The 18,921-nt window shown below is 41.6% G+C and overlaps 1 protein-coding gene across 1 annotated transcript in view; it reads left to right on the top strand.

Annotated features, from left to right (window-relative positions):
* Positions 1-18,921, top strand: part of LOC125452104 (uncharacterized) — a 462,089-nt gene that overhangs the window by 200,722 nt on the left and 242,446 nt on the right. The window contains exons 11-14 of the mRNA XM_048530109.2: positions 6,952-7,035; positions 12,567-12,734; positions 14,912-15,154; positions 18,158-18,367. Of these exons, the coding sequence (XP_048386066.2) occupies positions 6,952-7,035; positions 12,567-12,734; positions 14,912-15,154; positions 18,158-18,367 (705 nt within the window). The remainder of the gene's footprint in view (positions 1-6,951; positions 7,036-12,566; positions 12,735-14,911; positions 15,155-18,157; positions 18,368-18,921) is intronic.

Genomic DNA, 18,921 nt, shown 5'->3' with positions numbered 1-18,921 from the left:
GTGTCTAAGTTGCCTTTGTCCCCTTTATTCAATGAACTATAATTTTTCACACAAGTTTTTTGTATGACATGTATTGAGCATCTTTTAAAAATTCACCTATGCTACATTAATAGCATTAAACCCATCAACCCTCTCTGTTAACTCTTCAAAGAACTCCAGCAAGTTGGTTAACCATGATTTTCCTTTAGGAAATCCATGCCGATCTCCCTGATTAACCACATTTTTCCACATTACTTCTAATTGTATCCTGATTTATTGTTTCTTGAATTTTCCCCAACCCCAAATTTAAATTAACTGGTTTGTAAATTTCTGGGCTTACTCGTGTTCCAAAAAGTTGAAAAAATGTAATGATTTTAATTCTTCAGTTCTCCAGCACTACCCATAACTCCACGACACACTGAAAGAGCATGCCTAATGCCCATGTAATTTCAGAGATAACAAAGTGTAGAGCTGGATGAACACAGCAGGCCAAGCAGCATCTTTGTGCTTCTAAGATGCTGCTCGGCCTGCTGTGTTCATCCAGCTCTACACTTTGTTATCTCGGATTCTCCAGCATCTGCAGTTCCTATTATCTCTACTACACCCATGTAATTTCAGTTTCCTTGGCTGGTCTAAGTGCCTTGACAATACTAAGTACCAACAGATTATCTGATGCCACTTTATCAATGTTGAACTCCTCTAGTGACTGAAATTTCTGCCATTTCATTGTGGATCAGTAGAGAAAGGGAAGAAACTGAGGAGGGCAAGTGGCATTACAGGTTAAGGATAATATTACAACTGTGCTTAGAGAAGAAATTCGTGGGAAGACATCCAGTGAAGTTATGTGGATGGAACTGAGAAATAAGGGATGATAACCTTTACGGCTAGTGTGTTATAGGCTCCCTAACAGTCAGTGGGAAATTGAGAAGCAAATATAAAAGGAGATCTCAGATATCTGGAAGAACAATAGGATTGTAATGGTCTGGGATTTTAACTTTGCAGACATAGACTGGGACTGCCATAGTGTTAAGGGCTTGGATGAAGAGGAATTTGTTAAGTGTGTACCTGAAAATTTTCTGATTCAATATGTGGATGGATCTACTAGAGAAGGAGCAAAACTTGAGTTTTTTTTAGGGAAATAGAACATAGAACATAGAACACTACAGCACAGTACAGGCCCTTTGGCTCTCAATGTTGTGCCGACTTGTCATACCGATCTGAAGCCCATCTAACCTACACTATTCCATGTACGTCCATATGCTTGTCCAATGACGACTTAAATGTACTTAAAGTTGGCGAATCTACCACCATTGCAGGCAAAGCGTTCCATTCCCTTACTACTCTCTGAGTAAAGAAACTACCTCTGACATCTGTCCTATATCTTTCACCCCTCAATTTAAAGCTATGCCCCCTTGTGCTTGCCGTCACCATCCTAGGAAAAAGGCTCTCCCTATCCACCCTATCTAACCCTCTGATTATTTTATATGTCTCAATTAAGTCACCTCTCAACCTTCTTCTCTCTAACGAAAACAGCCTCAAGTCCCTCAGCCTTTCCTCGTAAGACCTTCCCTCCATACCAGGCAACATCCTAGTAAATCTCCTCTGTACCTTTTCCAAAGCTTCCACATCCTTCTTATAATGCGGTGACCAGAACTGTACACAATACTCCAAGTGCAGCCGCACCAGAGTTTTGTACAGCTTCACCATAAACTCTTGGTTCTGGAACTCGATCCCTCTATTAATAAAAACTAAAACACTGCATGCCTTCTTAACAGCCCTGTCAACCTGGGTGGCAACTTTCAAGGATCTGTGTACATGAACACCGAGATCTCTCTGTTCATCTACGCTACTAAGAATCTTACCACTAGCCCAGTACTTTGCCTTCCGGTTACTCCTACCAAAGTGCGTCACCTCACCCTTGTCCGCATTAAACTCCATTTGCCACCTCTCAGCCCAGCTTTGCAGCTTATGTATGCCTCTCTGTAACCGACAACATCCTTCGTCACTATCCACAACTCCACCGACCTTAGTGTCATCTGCAAATTTACTAACCCATCCTTCTACGCCCTCATCCGGTAATTTATAAAAATGGCGAACAGCAGTGGACCCAACACCGACCCTTGCGGCACACCACTAGTAACTGGTCTCCAGGATGAACATTTCCATGAACCACCACCTTGTCTTCTTTCATCAAGCCAATTTCCGATCCAAACTGCTGTATCTCCCACAATCCCATTCCTTCGTATTTTGTACAATAGCCTATTGTGGGGAACCTTATCGAACGCCTTGCTGAAATCCATATACACCACATCAACCGATTTACTCTCATCTACCTGTTTGGTCACCTTCTCAAAGAACTCAGTAAGGTTTGTGAGGCACGACCTTCCCTTCACAAAACCGTGCTGACTGTCCCTAATCAATTTATTCTTTTCTAGATGATTATAAATCCTATCCCTTATAACCTTTTCCAACACTTTACCAACAACTGAGGTAAGGCTCACTGGTCTATAATTACCAGGGTTGTCTCTACTCCCCTTCTTGAACAGGGGAACCACATTTGCTATCCTCCAGTCATCTGGCACTATTCCTGTAGACAATGATGAGTTAAAGATCAATGCCAAAAGCTCGGCAATCTCCTCCCTGGCTTCCCAGAGGATCCTAGGATAAATCCCATCTGGCCCAAGGGGCTTATCTATCTTCAACTCTGTAGGATTTCTAATACCTCTTCCTTGTGAACCTCAATCCCACCTAGTCTAGTAGCCTGTATCTCAGTGTTCTCCTCGACAACATTGTCGTTTTCTGGAGTGAATACTGTTGAAAAATATTCATTTAGTGCTTCCCCTATCTCCTCTGACTCCACACACAACTTCTCACTATTATCCTTGATTGGCCCTAATCTTACTTTCGTCATTCTTTTATTCCTTAAATACCTATAGAAAGCCTTAGGGTTTACCCTGATCCTAACCGCCAACAACTTGTCATGTCTCCTCCTGGCTCTTCTAAGCTCTCTCTTTAGGTCTTTCCTGGCTATCTCGTAGCCCTCAAGCGCCCCAACTGAGCCTTCACATCTCATCCTAACATAAGCCTTCTTCTTCCTCTTGACCAGAGATTCCACTTCCTTCGTAAACCTCGGCTCCCGCACTCTACAGCTTCGTCCCTACTTGACAGGTACGTACTTATCTAGGACACACAGGAGCTTTTCCTTGAATAGGCTCCACATTTCTAATGTGGCCATCCCCTGCAGTTTCCTTCCCCATCCTATGGTCCCTAAATTTTGCCTAATCTCTTCGTAATTGCCTTTCCGCCAGCTATAACTCTTGCCCAGTGGTATACATCTATCCTTTTCCATCACTAAAGTAAACAGAACAGAATTGTGATCGCTATCACCAAAGTGCTCACCTACTTCCAAATCTAACACCTGGCCAGGCTCATTACCCAGTACCAAATCTAATATGGCTTCGCCCTTTGTTGGCAGAGTATGTGACTGAAGTGTCAGTAGGGGAGCACTTTGGGGCCAGTGATTATAATTCTTTTAGTTTTAAAATAGTTATGAAAAAGGATAGACCTGATCTAAAAATTAAAATTCTGAATGGGAGTGAGGCGAGTTTTGATGGTATTAGACAGGAATTTTCAAAGTTGATTGGGAGAAGCTATTCACAGGTAAAGCAATGGTTGGAAAGTGGAAGGCCTTCAAGAATGAGATAACAAGATTTCAGAGACAATGTGTTGCTGTCAGCATGAAAGGCAAGGTGGGCAGGTGTAGGGAATGCTGGATGACTAGAGAAAATGTGGCTCTAATCAAGAAAAAGAAGGAGGCATAGGGCAAGAATAGACAGCTAGGATCGACTGAATCCTGAGAGGGGATAAGGGCAATATGAACGCACTTAAGTGGGAAATCAGGAGGGTATAAAGGGGGACTGAGATACCTTTGTCAAATAAGGTTCAGAAGAATCCAAACAGTTTCCACAAATACATTTAACTGGTGAGAGAACACGGCCTCTTAAAGATCAACAAGGTTGCCTTTGTTTGGAACCAAGGACATGGGTGAGATACTAAATGAGTATTTTGCATCAATATTTTCTGTGGGGAAGAGCAAGAAGCTAGAGAACTTGTGGAAATAAACAGTGATATCTTGAAATGTGTCCATATTACAGAAGAGGAGATACTGGACATCTTAGCATCGGCGATGGCCGAGTGGCATTATCACTGGACTGTTAATCCAGAGACCCAGATAACATTCTGGGAATTCGGGTTCAAATCCTGCCTTGGCAGGTGGTGGAATTTGAATTCAATAAAATAAGTGGAATTAAGAATCTAATGATGACCATGAATCTATTGTCAGTTGTCTGAAAAATCCATCTGGTTCACTAATGTCCTTTAAGAAAGGAAACTGCCATCCATACCTGGTCTGATCTATATGAGACTCCAGACCCACAGCAATGTGGTTGACTCTGAACTGCCGTCTGGGCAATTGGGGATGGGCAATAAATGCTGCCTGGTCGGTGACGCCCTTATCCCATTAAGAATAAAGGAAAAATGCATAAACGTGGATCTATGCCTGACACCTGATTAGGTGTATCCAAAAACTTTGTGGGAAGCAAGAGAACAGATTGCTGAACCCCTTGCTGGGATATTTATAACATCAGTAGCCACAGATGAGGTTGCCTGATTTGGGACCATGATTTGAAAAAAGTGTTAAGGAAAAGCCAGAAACTATAGACCAGTGAGTCTGACGTCAGTGGTAGTTTAGTTGTTGGAGAGGATTCTGAGAGACAAGATTTACATGTATTTGGAAAGGCAAGGACTGATTAGGAATCGTCACTATGGTTTTGTGTGTGGGAAATTGTGTCTCGCTAACTTGATTGAATTTTTTGAAGAAGTGACAAAATATTGAAGGCAGAGTGGTAGACATTGTCTATAGGGATTCAGCAAAGTGTTCAACATGTTTCCTCAAGGTAGACTGGTTAGCAAGGTTAGATCACATGGATTCCAGGAGTAGTTAGCCACTTGGATACAAAATTGGCTTGAAGGAAGGAGACAGAGGATGGTGGTGGAGGGTTGTTTTTTGGACTAGACACCTGTGACCACAGGTCTGCCACAAGAATTAGTGCTGGGCCCACTGCTTTTTGCCTTTTGTACAAATGATTTGGATGTGAATATCGGAGGTCAAGTTAGTAAGTTTGCAGTTGACACCAAAATTAATGGTGTAGAGTATGGTGAAGAAGATTACCTCAGAGTACAACAGGACCTTGATCAGATGGACCAATGAGCCAAGGAATGCCAGATGGATTTTAATTTAGATAAATGTGAGGTATTGCATTTAGCAAAGGCAAACCAGGGCAGGACTAATACAGTTAACGGTTGGGCCCTGGGAGGTATTGCCAAACAAGAGGGCCTGGAGGTGGATGTTGATAGATCCTTGAAAGTGGAGTCACAGCTGGACAAGTTGGCGAAGAAGGCTTTGGTATGCTTCCTTCATTGGTCAGTACATTGAGTATGGGAGTTAAGACATCATATTGTGGCTGAACAGGAATTGGTGAGGCCACTTTCAGAATACTGTGTTCAAATGTGGTCTCCCTTCTATAGGGAAGATGGTGTTAAACTTGAGAAGGTTCAGAAAAGATATACAAGGATGATGCTGCGATCAGAGGGCTTGAGCTGTAGGGAGAAGCTGAATAGACTGGGGTTTTTTCTACCTGGAGCATCGGAGCCTGAGGGATGACTTTAAAGTGGCCTATAAAATCATGAGGGTGATGGATAGGGTGATTAGCCAAGGTCTTTTTCCCAGGGTCAAGGAGTCCAAAACTAGTTGTCATTGACTTAAGGTGAGGGGAAAAGATTTAAAAGTGACCTGAGGGGCAATATTTTCACGAAGAAGAGTGTTGCATGCATGGAACGAGCTGCCAGTGGAAGTGGTGGAGGCGGGTACAATTGCGACATTTGAAAGGCATCTGGACAGGGATATGAGCAGGAAGGGTTCGGAGGGATCTGGGCAAACACTGGCAAATGCATTTAGGTCAGTTTAGGACATCTGGACGGCATGGACGAGTTGGACGGAAGGGATTGTTTCCGCGATGTAAAACTCTATGATTCCATCAGTCTAATCTGCTTCCTTGGTAATAAACATTGCAAATGATTTATTTGATTCCTCAGCCATGAAGAAGCCTGGCCTCTGTGTGTAAATCTCCTTTATAGTCTCAAACTGGGCCTATTTCCTGCTTTTACCAGCCTTTTTACTGTTTTTGTGCTGATAGAAGTGTTTGGTATCTCCGTTTATGTTATCTGCTGATATTTTGTTCATAATCCCTACTTCTCGTATGTGTTGTTTCACCTCTGCTTCAATGACATTGCAATTAGCCTCGTTCTCATTTGTATTTTCTCACTGACAGTTGTCATTAGAGCACCTTTCCTTCTTTATTCAATTTACGTTTCCCATTTTATCCAGGGAGGTGCAGATGTTTTGCCCAATCTTTCCCTTTTGATGGTATAAACTTTAATTTTATCTGAACCATTTTTTCCTTGAAGGTAACCCCTTGTTCAGCTAGAGCTTTTCCCACCTATCTTTGACTCCAGTCTATTTGACCCAATTCAATTCTAGCATATTGAAGTCAGCTGTATTCCTGTTGAATATTCTCACTCCAGCTTGTCCATTGTTGTTTGCATTGTCATCTTAAACTTTATACTATGTGGTTACTGAAATAATTTTTAATCTTGTTAGGATCCTTTCTAATCTTTTTTTGAACATTGCTGCTGAATCTAGGTGCTTAAAGATGAGCCACTTTATGGATTTATACTTGTATTTACCTTTCAAAACAGAAGAATAGAAAGCAGCATGTATTTTTTGTTTTATGTCTCAGTTGAATTCTGGTGCTCAAAAATACACTCACTGATACATTAATCCAAGTTTGAATAGATTGGATATAATTATTCAGTTTACAGTATTATTCATACTTGTATTGCTTTGACACTCAGGTCATTAATAGAGATCAAATTATTCTAAAATTGAAGACAGACTTGAAAACTGCACAGGAGAAATATACAAGTTCACAGGACGAAGTATGTATCCTCTTGTTTTCTTTCAGGCATTAACTTAAGACTTCACTAAAATATTAGCCTTAACTTTAATGCTAAGTTAATAATTATGGTGAAATGAAGACCACACCTGGAATATTGTGATAACACAGTATGGAGCTGGAAGAACGCAGCAGGCCAGGCAGCATCAGAGAAGCAGAAAAGTTGACATTTTGGGTCGGGAACCTTCAGAAATGGGGAGGGGGAAGGGAGCTGGGAAATAAATAGACATACGAGGGTTGGGGCTGGGGAGGTTTGGTGAATTGGTGATGGGTGAGTGCAGGCAGAGAGTAGTGGGGATTTGTCAGATGGGTGGGAGAGAAGATGGATAGGTTGTGTCCGGTTAAGGAGGCGGGAATGAGAGGGAGGGTTGGACACGGGATGGGGCCTTGGTTGGGGAGATTTTAAAACTGGTGAATTCCATGTTGAGGCCATCGGGCTGTAGGTTGCTGAGGCGGAATATGAGGTGCTGCTCCTCCAGTTTGCGGGTGACGTCATTGAGACACTGGAGAAGACCGAGGCTAGAAATATCACCCCGGAAGTGGGAGGGGGAGTTAAAATTGTTGGTGATCGGAGTGTGTTTTCGTTTGTCGTGAAAAGAGTGTGATGCTGTACAAAAGGGTCGCTGATTCTACGCTTGGTCTCACTGACGTAGAGGTGGCCACATCAGGAGCAGCAGATGCAGTAGACCATGTTGATAGGCGTGCACGTGAACCCCTGTCCGATATGAAGGGCTTGTTTAAGGCCTTGAATGGAGTTGAGGCAAGAGGTGTAGGGGCAAGTGAGGATTTTCTACAGTTGCAGGGAAAGGTGCTGGGGCTAGAGGGTTAATGGGGAATGTGGAGTGTGGAGCAGATGAGGGAGTCACAGAGAGAGTGGTCCCTATGAAACATAGATAGGGGTTGGGAGGGAAATATCTCTTTGCTTATGGGGTCACATTGTAGGGAGAATGATACATTGGATGTGGAGTTTGGAGGAGTGATATGTGACAAGGGGTATTCTGTCCTTACTTTTGTTTGGGGAGGCTGTGTCAGGGCAGAAGTGTGGGAAATGCAAACGATGCATTTGAATGCATTTTCAATTACCGGAGCGGGGGATGTCCTTGAAATAGGAGGATATCTCAGATGTTCGGGAGTGGAAGACCCCATCTCGGGAGCAGATGCGGTGGAGGTGGAGGAATTGGGCGTGTGGCATCACATTCTTGCAGGAAGGTGGGTGAGAGGAGGCGTAGCTCAAGTAGCTGTGGGAGTTGGTGGGCTTGAAATAGATAACAGTTTCAAGGTAGTCACCAGAGATTGCGACAGAAAGGTAGTTATCGAAGTTGGTTATCGAAGTTTGGGTGAAAGGTGTTGGTAAAGTTGATGAACTGTTCAAACTCCTTGTGGGAGGATGAGGCAGTGTCAATACAGTCATCGATGTAGCGGAGGAAGAGGTAAGAATTAGGGGCATTTAAGCGGCTATTAGGTAGATATATAAATAATAGTGTCAGGTAGGGGTAGAAGTTAGGTAGGCCTTGGGTTTAGGGTAAAAGTTCGGCACAACATTGTGGGCCAAAGGGCCTGTACTGTGTTGCATAGTTCCATGTTCTAAGTTCTGTCTTCTCTGAATAGTGCCAGTGTAACAGTGGAAAAAGGACTATTCCACATATTCTGCAAAGAGATAGGCATAGCTTGGGCCCATGTGGGTCCCCATGTCTACACCCGTAGTCTGTAGAAAGTGGGAGGAGTTAAAGGAGTTAAAGTTGTTAAGGGTGAGGATGAGTTCTGATAAGTGGACGCGGGTGTCGTCAGAGGGGGACTGGTTGGCTTTTAGGCCATCTGCTTGGGGGATACAAGTGTACAGGGATTGGATGTCTTGGAATACTGTGTGCAGTTTTGCTTTCCTTATCTGAGGAAGGATGTGTTTGCTATTAAGATAGTGTAGCGAAGGTTTACCAGACTGATTCCTAGGATGGTGGGATGAACATTTGAGGAGAGGTTGTAATCGTTAAGATTATAATCGAGGAGTTCAGAAGAATGATGAGGGCTGTCATAGAAACCTGTTCAGAGGGTGGGTGTTAACTCACTGACCTGCTTCTGCACTGTAGGGATTCTATAATTCAACAATATCCCCTTTGTATTTCTGGCTCTTTCAATCGCAAAATAGTACTTGTTTGGTGTGAGTTGGCTTGATTTGAAAAGATTTTATTTTGTGTCATGACAACCCCACAATAAGGGGTGTCTCTGAGCTGGGGTGCTTCTGAAATATCCAAGTCCACTGTTTGTCAAAGGAGACATTTTAAGACGTAACAGTTTTGTAGAGTACGGTATTTGTAATACCATTCACATCTTAGTGGACAGAATTTGATTCTAAACTAGTTCACACTTGGACACTTTGCATATGTGCTTCTTGAAAAAAATGTTAGATTAAGTTGAGAGTGCATTGAGTACAGGAGTTGGAATGTCATGTTGCGGCTGTACAGGACATTGGATAGGCCAGTACGGAATACTGCATTCAATTCTGGCCTCCGTGTTATAAGAAAGATGTTGTTAAACTTGAAAGGGTTCAGAAAATATTTACAAGAATATTGCCAGGATTGGAGGGTTTGAGCCATAGGGAGAGGCTGAATAGGCTCGGGCTATTGTCCGTGGAGTGTCAGAGGCTGAGGGGTGACCTAACAGATTTAATCATGAAGGGCATGGATAGGGTGAATAGTCAAAGTCTTTTCCAGGATAAGGGAGTCCAAAACTAAAGGGCATAAGTTTAAGTTGAGAGGGGAAAGATTTAACAGGAACATAACAGGCAACTTTTTCACACAGAGGGTGGTGCATGTATAGAATGAGCTGCCAGGGAAAGTGGTGGAGGCGGGCACAGTTACAACATTTAAAAGTCATCTCGATAGGTACATGAATTGGGAGGTTTAGAGGGATATGGGCCAAATGACAGCAAATGGGACCAGATTAATTTAAGATAGCTGGTCGTCATGAACGATTTAGACTGAAGCCTTTGTTTCTATGCTGTATAATTCTACGACTAAGTCAATTCCTAGTAAGTATTGTAGAATCAAACATATTTTTCAGATTGAGTGCAATCACTGATGATGGTTTTGAAGAAAATAAATAAAAAAACAACTGTTTCATTATAAAATAAATGCTCTTCCCGATATGAATTCTGGTCTTCAAGTAATCATCTTATTTGATAAAACAAGTTCAAAGTCTAAAGATTTCAAAATAGGAAATTGGAATATCCCTAGTATCAGAAAAGATAAATCTATGTCGTGATCAAAAGATATAAAGACAAAATGGAATTTTTTTTGTTTTGATTTATGCTGCATATTTTAGAAATTTGCATCCTGATCTGTTATCCACACCAAACTATGCCTTTGGATCTTTACTTGAATGCTATAACACTGAGGCCCCAAACAATAACAAGTACACAGAAATGCAGGGTTAGACAAAAGCACAGATGATTAGAAAGGATATGCTTGTAGAGAACTTTGTATGTGGAACCTGAGAAGCAGCAGTAGAACATATTTCCCAGTGTAAAAACAGAGCCATGAATTGGTTGCCCATTACAGAAATGGATTGATTTTCACTTTCCATTGAAAACCTATCCCTGAATGTCTTTCAAACAAAGTACCTATTTTACAAATATTTAGACTGGATAAGTTGGCAGCTATTGTGTTTTAATTCCCAGTAAAGCTTGAACATAAAAGAAAAGGAAGGGCAGTCACAACCCATGAATTAAGTTGTTCCAGAGATAGTAGAAACTACCAATGCCAGGGAATCTGAGGTAACACGGTGTGGAGCTGGAGGAACACAGCAGGCCAGGCAGCATCAGAGGAGCAGGAAAGGTGACATTTCAGGCCTAGACCCTTGTTCAGAAATTGGGGTGGGAAAGGGGATTCTGAAATAAATAGGGAGAAAGGAGGAAGCAGATGGAAGATGGATAAAGGAGAAGATAGGTGGAGAGGAGACAGACAGGTCAAGGAGGCGGGGTTAGAGCCAGTAAAAGTGACTTAGGGAGGGGGTAGGTCGGTCCAGGGAAAACCGATGGGTCAAGGAGGCGGGATGAGGCTAGTATGGTGGAGGTGGGAGTGGGGCTTGAGGTGGGAGGAGTGGATAGGCGGGTGGACAAGTTAGGGAGGCAGGTACGAGCTGAGCCGAATTTGGGATGCGGTCGGGGAGGGGAGATTTTGAAGTTTGTGAAGTCTACCTCTCCACCTCTCTTCTCCTTTATCCATCTTCTACCTGCCTCCCCTTTTCTCCCTATTTATTTCAGAATCCTGTTCCCCTCCCCCATTTCTGAAGAAAGGTCTAGACCTGAACAGTATATTGTATCAATGTAGACTTCACAAGCTTCAAAATCTCCCCTCCCCCGACCTCATCCCAAATCCAGCCCAGCTTGTACATGCCTCCCTAATTTGCCCTCCCACCTCAAGCCCCACTCCCATCTCCTCCCTACTAGCCTCATCCCACTTTTTTGACCTGTCCATCCTCCCTGGACTGACCTATGCCCTCCTTAACTCATCTCTACTGGCTCCAACCCCGCCTCCTTGACCTGTCTGTCTCCTCTCCACCTATATTCTCCTTTTATCCATCTTCTATCCACCTTCCCCTTTCTCCCTATTTATTTCAGAATCCCCTTCCCCTCCCCCCTTTCTGAAGAAGGGTCTCGACCCGAAACATCAGCATTCCTGCTCCCCTGATGCTTCTTGACCTGCTGTGTTCATCCAGCTCTACACCTTGTTATCCCGTGAATTAAGTTGTTTTGCTTTCTCATGTCAGTAGCTAGAAATATATCGTACTTGTATATTGATATTGCCTAGTCTGAGAAAAAAGAATTTCCAACTGTTATGGGAGTTTATTGACGAAAATGGTTCAGATCAATAAAGAGATAGCGTGAGATAGAGCCTTGACTGGACTGTGAAAACGGTTCACTCATTGATGGGGTGTGGAGAAGCAGACCTGTTCTGGGATTGAAAATTTGCCCATTCATATTCAAATGACTGCAGATTGTGACCTAAGAGTAGAGACTTCCTGTTAAGTAACCAGCAGTAATTTATCATGGATAATAGGAACTGCAGATGCTGGCGAATCCAAGATAACAAGGTGTAGAGTTGGATGAACACAGCAGGCCAAGCAGCATCTTAGGAGCAGGAAAGCTGACGTTTCGGGCCCAGACCCTTCAGGACCTGGACTGCAATGTGTGAAAATTTAAATTTTGTAAATGCTACCAATACATCTATGCATACTTATTGAGACATTAATCTCCTGTTTTGTCAATCCCCACTTAAATTCTGTTACTTTAGATAACAATGTTCAGTTCCTTGGAATGAGGCCAGCTCTATTGCAACGTGTTTCTTTAGATGCTTTATGTAATTCAAATGCATACACTGTACTTTTGAGTTTTGTAAATAGTCTATTTGAGAGATTTAAGTATACCAATATGTGTTTTCTTTGCTCGGCATTAAGCTGATTTAAAAGAGAATAGTGTTTTACAATCCAAATCATACACAACTTATTTTTAATGAACAGCTCAGTGTTCAGCAAGGTGAGATCAACCAACTAAATGAGAAATTGAAAGATCTGCAGAATGAAATTTGTAAACAAAAGGTTATTGGCAATGAACAAGAAAACCTCCTGAGCCAAGCTGAAAAGTCTATTCAAGAATTTGCACATGAACGGGAAATGCTCATGCAAGAGGTTGGTAGAAGACCAAGCTTGTTACTAATTGTGATCAGAGATAATGGGAACTGCAAATGCTGGAGCATCCAAGATAACAAAGTGTGAAGCTGGATGAACACAGCAGGCCAAGCAGCATCTCAGGAGCACAAAAGCTGATGTTTCGGGCCCACTTGCTTCATCAGAGAGGGGGATGGGGAGAGGCTTCTGAAATAAATAGGGAGAGCGGGGGAGGCGGACCGAAGATGGATAGAGGAGAAGATAGGTGGAGAGGAGAGTATAGGTGGGGAGGGGATAGGTCAGTCCAGGGAGGATGGACAAGTCAGGAGGTTGGTAGGTAGGAAATGGAGGTGCGGCTTGAGGTGGGAGGAGGGGATAGGTGAGAGGAAGAACTGGGTAGGGAGGCGGGGATGAGCTAGGCTGGTTTTGTGATGCAGTGGGGGGAGGGGGCGAGCTGGGCTGGTTTTGGGATGCAGTGGTGGAGGGGGAGATTTTGAAGCTTTTGAAGTCCACATTGATACCATTGGGCTGCAGGCTTCCCAAGCGGAATATGAGTTGCTGTTCCTGCAACCTTCGGGTGGCATCATTGTGGCACTGCAGGAGGCCCATGATGGACATGCCATCTGAGGAATGGGAGGGGGAGTTAAAATGGTTCCCGACTGGGAGGTGCAGTTGTTTATTGCGAACCGAGCAGAGGTGTTCTGCAAAGCGGTCCCTAAGCCTCCACTTGGTTTCCCCAATGTAGAGAAAGCCACACCGGGTACAGTGGATACAGTATACTACATTGGCAGATGAGCAGGAGAACATCTGCTTAATATGGAAAGTCTTCTTGGGGAACCTTTCAGAACCTTCTCCCCATCCCCCTCTCTGATGAAGGCCCGAAACGTCAGCTTTTGTGCTCTTGAGATGCTGCTTGGCCTGCTGTGTTCATCCATTTTCATACTTTGTTATCTTGTTACTAATTGTAGTGGGTTTTGGATAGTTATTCAAGATTGAAACCATTTGAATGAAACATAACTTTGGGAAATGACTGTTGAAAAGGTCCTGTCTTTCTATTATTTCCATTAAGGAGAGGAAATGGCCTCATGGTAGTATTTTTAGACCATTCATACAGAGACCCAGGTCATGTTCTGGGGGCCCAGCTTTGAATCTCTTCACAGCAGATGATGAGATTTGAATTCAATAACAATCTGGAATTACGAGTCTAATGATGAAAATGAAACCATTATCAATTGTTGGGGGCATACACAGTTTGTTAACTAATGCCCTTTAAGGAAGGAAACTGCCATTCTATGTCTAGCCTAAATGTGACTCCAGACTCTTAGCAATGTGGTTGAGTCTGAACTGCCCCGTAGGGACATTAAATGTTAGCCAGGTCAATGATGCCCACATTCTGTGAATTGATTTTTTAAAACAAAATATACTTTATACATAATTTTTTTTCCAGTAGGAGATTATTGGTTGCAGGTTTCAGGTTTCACCGAGAACTATTCACCCCACAGTAGCTCCCCTAGATGATTGTTTGCCAGTTCTGAAATTTGACAACCGATACAGGGATATGGGGATTTCTGTAGATTGTGGGGTTGTTGGGGTGTGGATGGAGAGAATGATGGTGGCAGGAAAGTATCTGTGAAACCTGTTGAATGACTTCACAATGCTGTCCTGCCCCTGATGTTTTTCCCAGGGATGGGCAGCTATGACAATTATAGCTACTCCATGAAACAAAATAGAGAGTATGCACAATTAATGTCTAACTCAAAGGTTACTTTCCTTTGATATTGCAACTGTCCCAGCATTACATGGGTGTCTCACAGAGCCAGGTACCTCTTAACACTGAGGATATGACCTCTTACCAAAAGGTCAGCAGGCCATGAGGTCTGAATTAGTTAGAATACAATACTAAGAGAAATTCAAGGTGGTTGCATGAAGGGTCATCCTCCACCTTGAAGTCTCTCAGAACAGTGTCAACTTTCTCCCACTGAAGAGGAATGATTTTGTGAGAAGCTACATTTTGACTTTACCTACTAGGGCTGTGGTAGGGATTCTTGGCATGCATTTGGGAAATTGATATCAGTCTTCACAACCACGATACTAAAAAGAGATTGGAAATTAATTTGAGTGAAAGACATTATAGTTTGTAGAATTTCATGCTGAAGAGGATTTCTTTTTGATGAAATACAGTTATTTTTAAATTATAGATACAAGCCAATAAAAATAACATAGCACAATTGCAGAATGAGTTGGATATCGCAAAGCAATCTTGCAATTTTGATTTGGAACGATGGTCACAGAAGAATGTTTTGTTGCAAAAGGAGTTGGATTCAACTATTGTTGAATTGCACGATAGTCTTAGCAAAGTACAAGAGTACAAGACGATTGCAATGCAACTCAAAGGAGACTTGGAAAAAGCAAATCATCTTCATTGTGAGGCTGCAAGGCTAGTAAGTTTTAAGAAAACCCAGAATATATTACATTAAGTATCAGCCAAGAATTTTTCACTGATTTTTTTCACTGCAATGACTAGACTCAACCTAAATAAAACATTCATTTCAATATATTATCCTACTATTGTCTTTTAGTTGATTAAAATCAATTTTTAAAAGAAGCCACTGATGATAGAATTGTTAGAATGAAAATTAGATTTTATTGTCATGTGTACTGAAGCACAGGGGTACTGTGAAAAGTGTACAAAGTTGCCATGTATTGCGCAATCCAAGTTACAAAGTCAAAAAATATGGAAATAAAGTAAATGGTTCAACATTAACACCCTTAGTATAAGTAGAAAAATAAAGAGATAAAGTTAAAAGGAAGTTACAGGATGCCATTTGGCCCATCATGCCTGAAATGGCTCTCCAAATGTGCATCTTACCTCATGATATTCTCCTGGCTTCTCCCATAACCCCGAAAATTCTTCCTTTTCAAACAACCATATGATTCCCTTTAGGATACCTCAACTGACTCTGCCTACAGTTCACTTTCAGGAAGTGCAACTGAATCCACAACAACCTGCTGCATGAAAGAGCTTCTCACCATAACACTTTTTTCTTCTTTTACTAATTATTTTACATCTGTCCTTCTCCATTCTGAATCCTTTCACAAGTGAGAATGTTTTCTCCCTATTTACTCTGATCAGTTCTCATGATTTTGAATCCTTCAGTTAGATTTTCTCGCTGGCTGCTCTGCCCCAAAGAGAGACATACGCATAACCTATGCTGCTAAATATAAACTGAAAGAACCGTGGATGCTGTAAATCAGGAACAAAAACAAAGTTGCTGGAAAAGCTCAACAGGTCTGGTAGCATCTGTGAAGGAAAAACTGAATTAATGTTTCGAGTCCAGTTCTGAGGAAGGGTCACAGGACCTGAAATGTTAACTTTGTTTTTTCCCTTCGCAGAGGCAGCCAGACCTGCTGAGCTTTTCCAGCAACTTTGTTTTTGTAGCCTGTCCTGCTATCCTTCATGACATAGTTCCAGATTTATATTGAATTTATAACATGTGCACATATATAGTACTGTTCTGCACCTACTTTAGAGATGCACCGCGCATTTAATGCTGTCTCTCCATGTTTAATTCTACAAAAGTACCATATGGCACGTCTCTGCATTGAACCTCGTCTAAGCCCTTTTAAAGTTCTATGCTAACCTCCTCATAATTTACAATGTTTCTAATTTTCATATCACCTGCAAATTTTGAAATAATTCTGTGTACCCAAAAGTCTAAATCACTTTATCATGTACCGGGAAAAATAAGGATACCAACTATGACCCCTGGAGAATTCAATTTACAAACCTTCCTCTAATCTGTTTTCTGTCTTTCAGCTAATTTTATATCAAGATTGCGAAATGGGACCAGACTTATTTAGGATATTTGTTCGGCTTGGACAAGTTGGACCGAAGGGTCTGTTTCCATGCTGTACATCTCTATGACTCTATAATCCTCTTTGTTCCATGAACTTTGCTTGTGAGTCTGTTGTGTGGCACTGTAAAAAATGCTTTCTAGAAATCCTTGTATACCACCTCAACAGCATTGCTCTGACCAATATTTACTCTTACCCTTCATCAGAAAACTCTAATATGTTTGTTAATCATGACTTTTCCTTTATAAAATCAATGCTGGCATTCATTAATTTACCTACATTTGCCCACGAGACTATTAATTTTGTTGTAAATTGTTGTGTCTAAATATTTCCCAACCATCAAACTTAAACTGACTGGTCACAGTTGCTTGGCTTATCCTCATACTCTTTTTCTTGAACAAGAGAAGAATGTCTCCAATCCTCATTATTTAAACATTTGATTTTCCAGGGATGTTGAGTTAGAAGATTTTAACGGTTAGCATCAGTTCACTCAATCAAGGAAAAAAAAATAGAATTTTGGTGAAATTAGATTTAGATTTATTTATTTGTCACATGTAAAAGTATAGAAATACATAAGTACAGACGAAAGTGCACAAAGTTGCCATTCACTGCCACCCACTTAATTACAAAAAAACAGACTTAAAAGATTTAACAGAGCCAAAAGGTAAGCATGAATGTAAAAGTGCAGATCTCAGAGTCCCAAGCCCATCTCCACAATGGTGCAGGTGCCGCTCCATTTGCTAGGCCGCCGTCGCTGCCTTACCGGCCTGTTCTCGCTGCCGGCTGCTGCTGCTTCACTGGCCTGTTCTCTCTGCCGGCTGCTGCTGCTTCACCGGTCCACTCTTTCCACCGCTGCCTCAGCGGCCGGTTCTCATCACTGATGTCACCTCCAGCCCATGCTTGACCTGCCATTGCTGCAGGAAACACAGCCCGTGCGTTTACCTCCTACTATGTAGTTCTCAATTGCTACCTGACTTCTTGACTCCTTAGGCAAGTGGTTAAAAGGTCTGGGGGTCAGGGAGATGGAATTACTATAGAGAGGAGAGTGGAACGAGTATAAGAAGAAAAAAAAAAGTAAAAGGAAAGGGAACTGGCGAGCAGAGTTGAGTTCCGAATGGAGCAACCTGACCTGCTGCCATCTTTACCAAATGAAAACTGTGCTTGCTGATATTTTTCCACTAATTAAGACAGTACTTATTTTTGTGCAACAAACAATTACTATGCAGACGAAAGCTTTCTCCATAATTGTATGTTAATTGAAGTAAATTTCTCCTGAGTAATATCTTCTGTGAAACCTGTTATGATTGTTCAGCTAAACAAATAGTAAACAAATCCTGTTTATCGCATCAATCACTAAAGTTAGGAAAAAATTGTGATGTAAATGTGTCCTTTTATCTCTGACTTCTTCCCAGATTTGTTGTACATTTTAACCAGTAGAAATGTGACACAACGGCTTCCTGAAAATAAAATTACAATCTTAAAATGTACCCATTAATCTGATATTTTTGTAGGAAGTTAAACAACTCCAACATAAGCCATTCATTAAAGGCATTGCCTTCGAATGAATGAAATAATGTTTGCTTCCACAGGCTGAACAACATGAAGATGTTATCCAAAAACAGAATGATGAGATTTTGCATTTAAGAGAGCAGATTGATCACTTAAACAATGAAAATACACAAAGTCACAATCAAGCAAAAGCTTTTGAATCTGCTACAGACCTGTACAAGCAGAAATACCAAGAGCTGGAGAAACTTTTGCAGAGCTTTGAAGAAGAATCAAAATATTCAAGTAATCAGGTGCGTTGGCTTTTGTGAGTAGTTGTTGCTTCATTGCATATTAATCATATTAATTATATGTCCAATGTCACAAAAAATACACAGACTCTTGTAACTTTTTATCAAATCATTGCAAAATGAGGGAATGTCTACCAGGAACACATTTTCCTGAATCACATGGGCAATAATCTACAGAGCAAATTATTAGCCTATTAAAGAACATTTTCTTATTTCAAATCAGTTTTTTTTTGTAATTGTCAGTTGTAGTACCCTCTCCACCTAAAATCTTATTCACTTACTTTTGCACTGAGATATCATCACTGCTTTTTGTCCTCAGCTACTGCACCTGATGATATCTTTGTCTCAGATTTTAACCTCAATTTAGCTGCATTATGTGCTCACTCTTCTGAATTCATTGCACTCCTATTCCACGTTGACATCTTCTTGCGTGTAAACTCCCCAACCTATATATTAAACATTTTGATGATCTTATCTCTCTTGTACAGTCATTATTTCCATTCCATCAATCACATCACTAATCACATTCTTGTATCACTCTCCAATCGCACCTTTCC

The sequence above is a fragment of the Stegostoma tigrinum genome, chromosome 5, assembly GCF_030684315.1.
Source record: "Stegostoma tigrinum isolate sSteTig4 chromosome 5, sSteTig4.hap1, whole genome shotgun sequence".
NCBI classification, from domain to species: Eukaryota; Metazoa; Chordata; class Chondrichthyes; order Orectolobiformes; family Stegostomatidae; genus Stegostoma; species Stegostoma tigrinum.
This window is presented reverse-complemented; position numbering and strand designations above follow the sequence as displayed.